The sequence below is a fragment of the Convolutriloba macropyga genome, chromosome 15 (assembly GCF_964194025.1).
Source record: "Convolutriloba macropyga chromosome 15, txConMacr16.3, whole genome shotgun sequence".
Lineage (NCBI taxonomy): Eukaryota > Metazoa > Xenacoelomorpha > Acoela > Convolutidae > Convolutriloba > Convolutriloba macropyga.
The window spans coordinates 31,105,545-31,119,947 of NC_134482.1; the positions used below are offsets into that span (position 1 = coordinate 31,105,545).

Consider the following 14,403-nt stretch of genomic DNA (forward strand, 5'->3'; position numbering starts at 1 on the left):
GCGAACTTTTTTTCGCTTTACCCATTTTGCCGCTTTTTCGATGCCGTTTTCAGCTAAGCTCGTGCATGATTCTTTTTTGCTGTGATCAGTGACGAATTTTTTGTTCTGCCTCGTCCAGAAGCAGACTGATATGGGGATAGAACATAAGAAGGTGTTTCCTATTTGCAATGTTCAGCTCCACATATTTTGTTATTAGTTTTCGAGAATGCTGTTAGAAAAAAAATTAAAAATACTTTAGGGTGAAATATTTTGGTTGTTTAATAGCCGCCCTCATCTTCTCAGCCGGATATTATTGCGCTCGTATTTTTTTTTACTTCGTCAAACTTTTTTTCGCTTTACCATTTTGCCGCTTTTTCGACATTTTGCGTGAAATCTTTTTTACTTCTCTAGGCTAGTTTCTCTCTTCTCTCATTCTGCTAAAAGTGAATTTGAACATCAGTTGCTAAGCAAAGCAATTCAAAATGAACAGAGGCGGTATAAAAAATTGAAGTCAGAAATAGAAACGGGATAAACCCATAAAGCCCAATTTTAGATGCCCGCTATTTGAACGTCGTTCCTATAAGTCTTAGTTACCACCTCTAATGCTTATTGGTGTTGATAGTAGCCCCTGTAGCCTCTCTCTAAGAAACAGAAGTATGTTCAACTACGAAATGCCATCAAAATAAATCGGACTTAAAAAAATATTTTTGTACAAAAATCTTTTTTTTTTCAATATATTCTATTCGTTCAATCCCAATCATGCTTATTGGAATCAACGGCGGCTATTTTCCGGCAATCTGCCGGGTATGTTTTTGTTTTTGCTTGACGGTGTTACGAAGCAGGTGGTAATAAAAGTAACCTTTTAATCGATAAACTTGTATTGGTCGGAATATACTTTGAGAAATTACGATTATTAGTTTTACGCAGTCTTCTTCGTATTTTCATCTTTTTTCACCATTAATTGCTGCTAAATGCCATTCGGCTTTTAAAGTACATCGCGGTTTTCAAATTTGTATTATCGAATTTTTTGCCACCGCTTATATATGATTCGGAAGCTTTGAAGAACTACTTTTTAGTGACATCTATCCTGAGCAACTGAGTCTTCAATTGCTTTATCATTATCATCTACATTTTATCTGACTCAGAAAATCAGACAATTAACTATATACCCGTACAAGACTCACTCCTCCAAATAGATCATGGTGTGTCATTTTGTATCGCAATTAAATTCAAGCAAGGCAATTGCGACCGTGTTTTGGTGAACGAGTATTTAGTTGCCCTCGACTAAAGTTGTAGCAGCTATGTGTCCTGTTGCTCCTTTTATGCATTTTTTATTTGATTGATTGATTGTTCACCAGTGGCTATTTGACTTTTTGAACTCATAAAGGGATAAATGACTCTGTGATTTAATTAAGTCTCTGTACAGTGCAATAAAAGATCTGATCTCTGGTATAGGTATACATTTCACGAGAAATGCTGAGGAGTCAACAATTTTATGATATATAGGTCAATTTTGTGAAACTTGGACAGCGCTCCCCAAATTTTTTTTGCTCCCCAATTTTAAGCTACATACTACCAAAGAGCTTGTTTTGGTTTGATGAACTCTGGGCTACCGTTAACTTTTTGATTGCTCTCATAGAATTTTATGGCAATTATGTTTCCGTACTTTTGCCTCAGAGAATTTCAGTGCTGTACAATTGAAATTCAATAGTAACCAGTAATGAACCATTGTAAACTAAGTCTAAATCAACACTTTAGGGTGCACATAAAAGGGACAGTTTAAGCATGGAGAGTAGTTTACTGAACTCCCAATTAGCATGATTAAGTAATTGCTGACAAATAATTTTGCATAAAAGAATTCAGTCTGCTTTTACTCGATGCAGTCTGAGTGATGCTAAAACTGAGATCGCAATGCTAAGTGCTCTTTCCGTCTTAAAACGTTCTGTCCAGAAAACGAAAATTTAAAAATTCGAAAATTTATCATGATACGCATTGATTTGAACTGGCTATTTACACAAGAATGTACAGTAAAATGAAATCAACTAAGCTGTGCGCGCATTTTGAAACAGTAACGATTTGTTTGGGAATGCGTGCACAATTGCAATATGGTTGCGTGCTTGATCAATACAGTTACTTGCATGTTTGGGTCCGCGCGCATTCCCGAACAATAAATAACAAGCTGTTCTGTACCCGATACTATAATCAAACCCCCGCTCGGCCATGACCCCCCAACCCCGACCTCTCGCCCGGCCACCACAAGAACAGTCAAAACCATCCTTCCTATTGCAAATTGGTCTGAATCCCTTAATTTGAATCAATCGCCTTCGTATATCTCTAGTTGGAAGTTGTCGATCTCGCAACAGCAAACTCGGGATGTACCGTCTTTATCAGAACAGCACCCCAGTTTGAAGAAGCGTTACTACAGCGGGACCGTTTGAAGAAATAATATAAAATATGTATGCCCAAAAGATGTAAACCGACTCCCAAAAAGATGTAAAGCGACCCCCCTAATTAGCTATGCTCCCGATAAAATAGCCACTTTCCCGAAAACTTCAGAAGTTCTTAACAAAGAAATCATGGTGGAATCGTTTAGTCAAAAATGCAGACAGCGAATTCTTAAATGTGACATGAACATAGTAAGGGTCATGCAAAAAATCATGATGTTTTGCTGCTTATTCAGCGCTCATGTACACTTTGTGATAGGAACGGGTTAGTGCCGCAGTCTTTTTAATGCATTTTTTTTTACTTGAACGATTTTAATTTTTGTCCTCAAAAGTGGGATAAAAAGCCTTACGTCTTGCTAGTCTCGCAGTATGCAGTTCGCCGGAACTGTTTTGAAACTGTGATGGAGACATAATTTAATGAGGATCTTTTCCGTTTCTGCTCCCCCCCCCCCCCCAGCTTAGTGGGTATATATTATTTGCACCCCCAGACACACATGCCATATTTTTGCAAAATGATTTACCATGTAATGGCACGTGCTCTGTTCCTGGGGGGAGCATAACGTATTTGGGGAGTGAAAAAAAAACGGAAAAGACCCATTCAGGATGTGAGTGGGGGGTTCTTTATCCGTCCTCAGTCAGAGTTTAACCCCTCAGTCCCCCAGCATCACCCTCATCCCCGTGCTCCTCCGCCACCTGGCGATTTGGGCCTTTTGACCGATTTTGACTTTTCAATCTTTTCTGTTTGTGTCACCCAGTACGTTATCCACACCCCTGTTACAAAGCACTGGCCATTACATAGTAATTCATCATGTAAAAATAAGGCACTTGCGCATGGGTGTGTAAATAATGCGCACCCAATAAGCTGTGGGGCACAAACGAAAAACATCGACTTTTTCATAAACTTTATTGCCCTTTACTTTTTGAGCTTTGCTTGACCTAAATTACTCTTGTTCTTATTTTTACGCAGCTCAACTCCATTTGCAGGATGCTTAAAACTGAAAATCAAATGAAAAGTACGCCAAAATTGTTTTCTTTGCAATGAAGTTATCTGTGAAGTTATCCATCCGCTAAAGCAGTCTACAATAGAATAGTAAACCAGCCTGTCATTTGAGAGCAATTCGTGCGGCTTTAATCGTTAATGCATGTTACTGCATCCATAGATATATCCATCTGTTTCATGGTTAGTAAATTTTTAGAGGTTGAGCAAGAAGTATGACATGGCATTCAATCTAGTCCACTTGGGATTCGTGTTAAACCAGAGGGGAGTCTTCGAAGAGGCAGTGAACAAACTGGAAAGGGGCCTGAATATGGAAGAGGAGGACCGAGAGGTGCAGGATGGCAGAATGTACCAGGCAATCGGCAATGCTCTCATCAGGCTGAATAGAAAAAATGAGGTTTGCAAAAGTTTCAATTTTGAAATTTATAATTTAGGCGCAGATATCGTCTCTTATGTTAGTAGGTTAAAAGACGGTTAAAAATTTGCGTTAGAACTGTTTTAGCATCAATGGAATGATAAGGAGGTGCGTCATTATAAATAGGAAGGAATGTTTCAAAGTAGTTGCCAAGAGTTTGTTTCTCAAATATATTTAAACGTGATTTCTCACAGGCTGACAGTTGGTACGCCAAGGGTGCTGACAGAGGCATATTTCTCTCCCAACTGCAGAGGTCACTCTATAATGCAGACAAGCCGCTCAAAGCACTGCCATGGTGGTCTGTAGAGGATGGGAACAAAGCCATGAGGGATGCTGTCAAAGTAAGTAGAGGAAAACAGGCAAAATTTTATTTCTATTTGTTTTTTTATGCGATTTTTTGTCTGAGCGCAAAATTTTACCTAACTTTTTACCCAGAGATCACTATCAGGCCATAAACCCGTGCTCAAGTGGCTCAGACGAAGAGATAAACGAACCTTATTTCTTATACCGATATTAAATAGTCAACCAATCAGAGGTATAAAAGAATTGGTAATTATTAATAGCCGCCCTCATCTTCTCAGCCGGCTATTATAGCGCTCCTATTTTTTTTTTACTTCGTCGAATAAAAAAATGTTTCGCTTTACCTCATTTTGCCGCCTTTTCAACATTTTGCGTGAAATCTTTTTGACTTCTCTAGGCTAGTTTCTCTCTTCTCTCATTCTGCTAAAAGTGATTTTGAACATCAGTTGCTCAGCAAAGCAATTCAAAATGAACAGAGTCAGTATAAAAATTGAAGTCAGAAATAGAAACGGGATAAACTCATAAAGCCCAATTTTAGATGCCCGCTATTTGAACGTCGGTCCTATAAGTATTAGTTACCTCTCTCTAATGCTTATTGTCATTGATAGGAGCCCCTGTAGCCTCTCTCTAAGAAACAGAAGTATGTTTAACTACGAAATGCCATCAAAATAAATCGGACTTAAAAAATGTTTTTGTACAAAAATCTTTTTTTTTCAATATCTTCTGTTATTTCAATCCCAATCATGCTTATTGGAATCAACGGCGGCTATTTTCCGGCAATCTGCCGGGTATGTTTTAATTCCGAAGTTTATAGCAATTATGCTAGACCTGTTGGTCTTTTTTAATGCGATTTTTTGCTTGACCGAGTCTTCGCCGGACCCATTTGACTTCTCGTCCTCAAAAACGGGATCTGGTAGCACCCAGCGGACACTAAGTTCTCTTAGTGTCTTTCAGCGGACTATTCTCCAAGTATGCGATTCACAGAAATTTCATGATCAATAATAATGCTCTATAATCAGTGGTGACGGTAAATGATTTGCCAAATAAATAATATTTAAAATATTCAACAGACCACACCACTCCTAGTAATTCTAATTCATTAACACTATACCGTTCCTCATTTGAATTAAGGAATTGTGAAGCAAATGCAACTGTATGCCAACCTGTTGGTGGTCGCTGTTCAATGCAGCCCCTAATCCAGCTATAGGAGCATCGGGTTTGATGCGGGTTTGCAAGTGTGGATTATAAAGTGTATTTTCTGTGGCGTTTGCTACTTTATCTTTTATTTGTTGAAAGTGTGTTTCTAGTTCAATTTTCCAAATGAATTAAGTGTTTTCTACCAAGTGTTCGAAGTTGGTGACATAAATGTGGGAGATTAGGTATGAATTTACCTAAATAGTGAACGGAACCTAAAAATGAGCGTAGTTGATTAAGTTTTTTGGTTCTGGAAGATTTAAGATTGTTGAAGTTTTAGTCTCTAGTGGTGCAATTCCAGATTGACTAAGTTTATATCCCAACAAGTCTATTTCTGTTGTGGCCAAGTGACACTTTGTGTGATTTATTCTCAGGTTATCTTCATCTAGTTTTTTCAAACATTTATAAACTAACTTTAAATGATCTTCTTTAGAGCGCCGACTAATAACGATAATATTGTCTAGGAAACAGTGTGTAGTGTTAAGTCCAACTAAAGTGTAATCCACTACTTTTTGGAATGCTGTCGGCATGTCCGTTAGTCCATAGAAACCGGTAGTAAAACGATATGTGCCGGTGCGTTCACTGCTAACAATATTAAAGTTGCAATGGTGGGATTCAATTTAATTAACGGTATGCGTATTTCAAATGCAGTGTTGAAAATGACGCAGTTTCATTTGATGCGTTTGTATTTATCTTTTGTTGTATCTTGTCAATTAAATGGTCAATATTAGGCATTTGATATTGTTTTTTGTATTGAATTATTTAGGATTTTTGAATCTAGTGTTAATTTAACAGTTTTATCTCTTTCAACGGTTATAACAGTTGGAGATATGAAGTTTTTGTCAGATCACCTATTCTTTTTTATAATGTGTTTCTATTCTAATAATTTTTTCAAGTTCAGCATCTACTAAAGGCTAAAGATTTATAGGAACTTGTCTCCCATTTTGATGTTGAAGTGTGAACTTTATGAAATGTAGATTTAACTGTGTGTTTGTGAGATTTGCCGATTCTGGAGATGAGGCCGGGAAAATCATGAGCTATTTGTTTCCTGATTAAGCATTGGTTTGCACCAATGTTTTGTTTTTGTTTTGACTGAGTTAGGGAGAACCCAAGTTGTGCAAGTAAATCCCGGCCAATTATAGGTCTGTGACCATCTTCAACGATAGTGATATTTACATTCGTAGCTAACCAATTGTTTCATTTCACCGTAGTGTTGATTACACCAATTGTCTCTATTAACTCATTGGAAAATGTCTTGAGATCTTGGGATGCCGGTGGCTGTGTCCAATAGCTTTCTTTACTGTTCATTACCACCGCGTTTGATAAAGTTTTTATTTATTGTAGTGCAAATGCTCCCCAAATCCACTAATGCTTTTCTTTCAGTGTTTCTGATTTAATATGCATATTGACCGGCTCTACTTCTCAGGCTGTCACTATCTGAGATAACTGCTACAAGGTTGCCATCGTAGTCGTCGTAGTCTGAGCCATAATTTGACTCATATATACTGTTGTCTTATTATAGCATCAATTATTGACTCTTGGCTTCGGTTTTATTTGATTTTTTGTCTTGCGACCAACTCTAGCGAAATGATTTGTGATTCCACAATTTTTGCAGTTTTTTCCCCGTGCTGGGCATTTTGACGATGACTAGATGTCCAAGCATATCCACAATTCGGATAAATTGTAGGTTTGAAGTTATTGATTGTTGATCTGGTTCTATTCTGTGTTTTGAATGCTATTAAGATTAGTTTGCCAGTTGATTTGATATAGTATATGCAGTAGTTCCCGATATTTTCAGTTGACTTTGGATACCCATCTTGATGTTTACTGCCGGTTCCAAAGCTTTCTTGGCTGTCCTTGTCTCTTTTAACAGTTCTTGTATCCCTCCGTCTTGCATATCAACAATAAAGACATCGCAGATTATGGATTCTTCGTGACTGCCTAAGTCACAGTTTAGTGAAAGTTCTCGGAGACATCCGTAAAATTTTTCTACCGGTTCTCCTATGAGTTGTTTTCGCGTAAGGAATGTGTATTGATCGAACGTCATATTCCTTTGTTTAGTGATGACATTATCAAGACTTGGGAACCAAAAATCGTCGGCCTTCCGTGCTCAAACTAAGGCATGTAAGTGAGACGGCTTTGTTATCGCAAAACTTCCACGGCCTATTGCCACACAGAATTCCCGCTGCTGCGATTTTCTGACACTTGTTAAGTCATGCGTTTTTGTATTCTAAGACCTCTCACTTTGGGCCGTACTATTGTCCAGGTATGTTTCATAGATTTACTCATGGGAAGGGTGACTTTGTCAGGAGGTTCTTCGCGTAATATGTCAATTGAGATGTCTTCCTTTGGTAGTATTGCCAACTTCGAAATGATCCTCCATCACTCCCATCTCGATGGGGTTCCAGGGTTGATCGTTCTCAAAATGGCTATCTCAAGATGGGCGCAGTCTTTGGGTGCTGACTGCGACATCTGATACTTCAGGCCGTGATGTCTACAATTCAAGAGCGGTTGCTTGTCCAAGTTTATGATAATGGATTTGAGGCACGAATCCACTACAAAATGTATAGCGTGAGATTACAGCTATTAGTTTTGGAATTTTATTACGATTCCAACTCTATTTTCTAGTTAGGGAAGGCTGATGCGATTCCACTTACAAACTATTCTTTGTCCAGAACAGGAGGTTTTGACAAGCAACTGAATTCAAGAATGAAAAGAAGAAGAATGTAATTACTAAAGTTAACAAAAGTGGATTACAAGAACATATATGACCAAATGACTTCGTAGTCGGAGGTAAAACGTGCCTCCTTGAATAGTTAAAAGTTAACGGATGAACAAGACAGTTTCTGAGGTCAACAATTTAGTACTTATTTCCAATCATCTAATATTTATATGTCACACCTTTTGATCAAGTTTTTCGTTTTACATACGTCACGACGTTCATGTTTGACTTCTGACTTGCCTCACTCACTGTTTCAACCTGAGTGGTTTTTAGTTGCTCTCGTAGAGAAGCAATAATTGTAAACGTGTGTCTTTTTTCTGCAAAAGTTTTGCTTGACTGGTTTGACTTTTCAAGACACTTTTACGCCCTTGACTTTTTGCGTTTCGCGTGATCTAAAATTCTCTCTCAATCACAATTTCAAGCAACTGAACTCAATTGGGGGCGATTTAATACTAAAAGCCAAATGAAAAGTGCGCCGACACTGGTGCAATTTTTCACTTTAAATCTTAATAGTGGTTTATGTTAACCTCTAATGTGGATATTTGATGCCCACTATTGAACTTCTTAGTCCCACTTAGGCCCGGTCATTAGGTCATTGAGAATTAGGTTTTCAAAGTTCATTAGAGTTTTTGCTAGCTGACATTGGTATTCAGCTTATTAATAGCCGCCCTCATCTTCTCAGCCGGCTATTATTGCGGACGTATTTTTTTTTTTTTTACTTCGTCAAACTTTTTTTCGCTTTACCATTTTGCCTCTTTTTCGACATTTTGCGTGAAATCTTTTTGACTTCTCTAGGCTAGTTTCTCTCTTCTCTCATTCTGCTAAAAGTGAATTTGAACATCAGTTGCTAAGCGAAGCAATTCAAAATGAACAGAGTCGGTATAAAAAGTTGAAGTCAGAAATAGAAACGGGATAAACCCATAAAGCCCAATTTTAGATGCCCGCTATTTGAACGTCGGTCCTATAAGTATTAGTTACCTCTCTCTAATGCTTATTGTCATTGATAGGAGCCCCTGTAGCCTCTCTCTAAGAAACAGAAGTATGTTTAACTACGAAATGCCATCAAAATAAATCGGACTTAAAAAATGTTTTTGTACAAAAATCTTTTTTTTTCAATATCTTCTGTTATTTCAATCCCAATCATGCTTATTGGAATCAACGGCGGCTATTTTCCGGCAATCTGCCGGGTATGTTTTAATTCCGAAGTTTATAGCAATTATGCTAGACCTGTTGGTCTTTTTTAATGCGATTTTTTGCTTGACCGAGTCTTCGCCGGACCCATTTGACTTCTCGTCCTCAAAAACGGGATCTGGTAGCACCCAAATTAGAGCTCTTTTTGACACAGAAATTCTGTCAATTTGTCTCTTTTTTTCTTTTTCTGTTTCAATCCCGATGTTTATCAAGCGCGTCAGCGGCGGCTATTTTCACTCTACATAGTAATGAAACAAGTGATAAAATTTTCTGACTAGACCATACAGTGGAAGAACAGTGCGTGAAAACATTATTACACAAACTTATGAGTGACCTAGGTGTCGAAGAGTTCTATGATCTTGTTACGGATACCTAAGATTTCAAATACTTCCTTACAGACAGCCGAGATAACTAAAGCAACTTGGCATTGTTGTAGATTTTGGAGGAAAATTGGCAGAAGATAAGAGCTGAAGTGGGGACCATTATGAATTCAAACAGTAGAGGAATATTCGAATCGGAGGGAGAAGGACTTCAGAAAGAGGGCGATTGGAAACAGTTCACACTGTACCAGAGGGGCAGCAAGATATTTAAAGCCTGTGAGAAAACTCCCTTCACATGTGGTGTACTTGACAGGATCCCGGAGGCTACAAAATGCAAACGTGGGCAGGTTGGGATTTAAAGTTCACCTTCACCTGATTTGATTGCAGAGAAAAAGACAGATCTAACCTGTTTCACCCCCTCGTCACATCACCTCCATCTTTACGATCACATGAGTTTTAATCCCTGCGATCTTTAAGTCTTAATAGACAGACGCGTACGTAATATTAAAATTTATAATTTGCATAGGGTAGAAGCTGAAGTTAATAATTATCATTCTCTCGATTCGAAAGCGTGGCATGTCACCAATGCTATAAACCATTCAAATGGTCCTGATGACTTTGTGTTAAAATAATGAAGCGCAGGTAATGATATTTGAATGTTCAGATTCAAAACTCTAGTTCATTTTGGCATGTTTGGAGTTCACCTCTGAATAAGCTGAGCTATTACCTATTAATAGCCGCGTCAGCAATTCCAGGCGGCTATTATTGCGCTCCTAATTTTTTTCACAATTCAAAGAATTTGAATTGTATTAGAGCGCTGTCTTTTTTACGACTCGAAGAGGAGTATTGGAGAATTCTTTTTTTTAATCAGTTTTATTGGAGTGATTTTTGAAGCGGGAAATGAAACGCGTGAAAAAATTTGTAGTGATTTTGATGCTGAACAAAAGTGAAGAGCGGAGCGAAAAGAGAGTGGTTTTTGTTGATACCGCTGTTTTTGAGAGAGCGAGAAATTTTTTCTAAAGTTTTTTTTCTTAGGAAAATTTATCGAAAAATTGAGAAATTTCAAACCATTTTTCTTAATTTTTTTGCAGTTTTTCTTTTTTAAAATCTAAGACAAGTTCCTTAGCCTATTATGACTTGCCCATTGTTTTGAGAGCTTTTCCTTGCTCTAATTGCAAAAGAACTTTATTCGGTCTTATGTTTCCTTGTACTATTAATAAAAGTCATTAATAATTTTCTAGTTTTTTTTGTTCAATTTTTTTTGAATGCCGTTTCTATTATTCCTTAATTTTTTATTAATGGCCGCCCTCATCTTCTCAGCCGGCTATTATAGCGCTCCTATTTTTTTTTTACTTCGTCGAATAAAAAAATGTTTCGCTTTACCTCATTTTGCCGCCTTTTCAACATTTTGCGTGAAATCTTTTTGACTTCTCTAGGCTAGTTTCTCTCTTCTCTCATTCTGCTAAAAGTGATTTTGAACATCAGTTGCTCAGCAAAGCAATTCAAAATGAACAGAGTCAGTATAAAAAATTGAAGTCAGAAATAGAAACGGGATAAACCCATAAAGCCCAATTTTAGATGCCCGCTGTTTGAACGTCGGTCCTATAAGTATTAGTAACCTCTCTCTAATGCTTATTGTTATTGATAGTAGCCCCTGTAGCCTCTCTCTAAGAAATAGAAGTATGTTCAACTACGAAATGCCATCAAAATAAATCGGACTTAAAAAAATGTTTTTGTACAAAAATCTTTTTTTTTTTCAATATCTTCTGTTATTTCAATCCCAATCATGCTTATTGGAATCAACGGCGGCTATTTTCCGGCAATCTGCCGGGTATGTTGGTATTTGTGGAGGTTCAGGGTTGGCAATAGTTGGTCTAGTTGTTTAGTCATAAGTATGGGAAATTTTGTCCTTCGAGTCTTTTCCGGATTTCTTCCGGTTATGTTTTTTAAGATCTGTTCACACATTATCATGATTTTTGAAGTCAAATTGGAGTACGGATTTTGGTTACGCCGAAACAGGAAGTGGTGCGAAAAGGCGAGTGGTTTTGCGGCATGAAATTTTTCCGCTCTAATTTTAAAATAGAGTTAGAAAACAGTGTTTGAACAAAAGTTACCTTTCTCGCTAGTGTTTTTTTGTTCACATGCGGCAATTTCACTTTGATTTTTACTGTTTTCTTCGATTTCTTGGATCGGATTTTTTTCTAGATAGTTTTCCCAACCATTCATAGTTCGTTCTGGCCTAGTTTTTTGTTTGAACCAAATTTCGATTTCTCGGTAGTTGTTTTTTTGTTCACATGCTGCGTTTAAACATTGATGTTTTTTTGCATTTTTTTGATCTGGTTTTTTTAGAAATGGTTTTTACAATTCACTCATTGTCCGTTCTAGGTTTAGTTGTTTGTTTAGTCAATTAAATTTCTTTGAATTTTTTCCTAAAATGTGTTCACACATTTTCATGATTTTTGAAGTCAAATTGGAGTGGTGGTTTTGGTCACGCCGAAACAGGAAGTGGAGCGAAAATGCGAGTGCTTTTGCGGAGTGGAATTGTTTCGCTCTAAATTTAAAGTAGAGTGAGAAAACGGTGTTTGAACGAAAGTTCGCTTTCTCGCTAGTTGTTTTTTGTTCACATGCGGCAATTTCACTTTGGTTTTTTAATGTTTTTTTTCGATTTTGTGGATTGGAATGTATTTTTTTCTAAATGGTTTTCCCAATCCATTCATAGTTCATTCCAGGTCTTGTTTTTTAGTTAATGAAAATTCTTTGAATTGTACGTCAGGACTTGTCCTGCTATGTTTTTTTTACTTCGTCTAACAGATTTTTGTTTCGTCTCACCCTACGTCCCGCGTTTTTGTTTCTTTAGGTCTATTGCTTGACTTAAAACACTCAATAAAATGACTTCTGAACTCAATAGTGTGCATCTAAGTAGTGCCAAACATATATGCCCTAATTCTTGATTATAAGAGTCTTGAGTTTTTGTTGAATTTTAATTTTGAAAAGCCTTATTAGGGCTTTCTCCTTATAGAGCTTATGTGTCTCATAAATATGACCGTCCGAATCTAACCCAAAACGTCTAGTGGTCTATTAAAGGGCTGGTGGTCATAGCCACAAGCATCTATCCCGGCTATTTTCCGGCAATATGCCGGCTATGTTATTTAAATTGCGTCAAATGCGTAACGGTAATGTCAAGAATCTAGATTACAAAGTGATTTCAAATTGAATTACCATTAAAGTTTTAAGTATCGCTCTGGAGTGTCATTGCGCTGGTTTTTATAACATTGAATTATAAAAATATTGAAGTGTTTTTCAGATCAAGTTCTCAGTGATGGAGCCTGGCACTTATGTGTGGCCTCACACTGGTCCAACAAACTGCAGAATCAGAATGCACTTGGGTCTCATTGTTCCAACAGTTGATGGTCCTAAGATCAGAGTGGCAGACGAAACAAGGTGAGGAGTTGAATCCAAGTACTGTTTAGGTAGAATGGAGGAAGGAGAACTGAGTTAGAACGGAGCAGATTTCTTAAGTATATACGGTAATTGAATGAAATAAGCCTTCAGCTAGCGCATCCCGAACTGCGGGGCGGGGGAGGGAGGGGTCCACGTGGTCCGAAGTCATGAATACTCGAAAGAATCCGATGGTTTCAAGAGAAATGTCCATCGAGACCAGATTAGGAGTATGAAGTGAGGCGTCTTTAGCTTTCTGCTCTGAAATTTACCCTAAGCAGCCTGTCAAATATATTCCGACAAACTACGCCTTATATCTTCTATTATTGAGTGGCATTGAAGTTAAAAATATGCGTATGCCCGTTTATTTTCTAGGGAATGGGAGGAAGGAAAAGTGTTAATGTTTGACGACTCATTCGAACACGAAGTGTGGTATCCTAATTCCACCTCAGCGGCTGCCGGTAGTTCTTCATCATCTTCAGCCAGACGTCTGGTCCTTATTGTCGACATCTGGCATCCGGAACTCACATCTGTCGAGAAGAGAAGTCTAACGCACATCTAATTTTGTACATTCTACAATCAATTGGTCTAGCGTCGTATTTGCTCCGAATCATTTTAGGCGACTTTCGGGTATATGATGGACATGAAATTCGGCCATTTTTGAGAATCTATGAAACGATAGTATTATCGATCTATTGAACTTCCATTGTCATCTGTTGATAGTCATTAATTGCCAATCTAATGTCGAAAGAAAAGTTTGATTTGTGGAGCAATTTTTTGACGTTAGGTGGTAATTTGTTGCTGCTGCCATTGCACAAGCTTAGTTAACAGAACTTTTGCGAATGACTTGGACCAAACTTTGAAATTTTCTGCAAATTCCTCATTCACAACTGAATTTTTATGAAATTTTATAAATTATTTGACCATTATAGCCTCTCCTTCGATTTTTTGAGGAGTTAGCTTTCTGTTTATTAAACAACATGCATTTCATAAGTTCATCATAATTGGGAGGGGTTTTAGAGACTTCGGGATTTGTAATGGGCAAAAATTCAATGTGTAATTAATTTGCAATGTATCAAAGTGTGTAATTTTCTCAACTTTTGACATTAAAAGTTGTGGAATTATTTATCTATTTTCTTCTCAGTGCTTCTTTTGTTGCCTACTTACCTCGTATTATCATGTTGACAAAGTGCAATTAATAAAATGCAGTTTTTACCATTGCTTTCGCTTTAGTGTTCAACCACTTCGCTGTTCATTCATTTTCTGTTTTACCTAAATTTTTTTAAATTATACAAATACAATCACTAAATGATAAATGAACCCCTGATTAATTTCTGAATTCATTGACTAGATTTACTAACTTAATTGAATTTGAAACTTTTCATCATTATTTTTTATGAAGA

General features: G+C 37.3%; 1 protein-coding gene across 1 annotated transcript in view; it reads left to right on the plus strand.

The window, feature by feature from the left end:
- Positions 1–14,390, plus strand: part of LOC142354364 (uncharacterized) — a 29,323-nt gene extending 14,933 nt beyond the window's left edge. Inside the window, exons 6-10 of the mRNA XM_075406638.1 lie at positions 3,620–3,817; positions 4,030–4,176; positions 9,679–9,909; positions 12,867–13,003; positions 13,376–14,390. Coding sequence (XP_075262753.1) covers positions 3,620–3,817; positions 4,030–4,176; positions 9,679–9,909; positions 12,867–13,003; positions 13,376–13,562 — 900 coding nt within the window. The 3' untranslated portion in view covers positions 13,563–14,390. The remainder of the gene's footprint in view (positions 1–3,619; positions 3,818–4,029; positions 4,177–9,678; positions 9,910–12,866; positions 13,004–13,375) is intronic.
- The last annotated feature ends 13 nt before the right edge of the window (positions 14,391–14,403 follow it).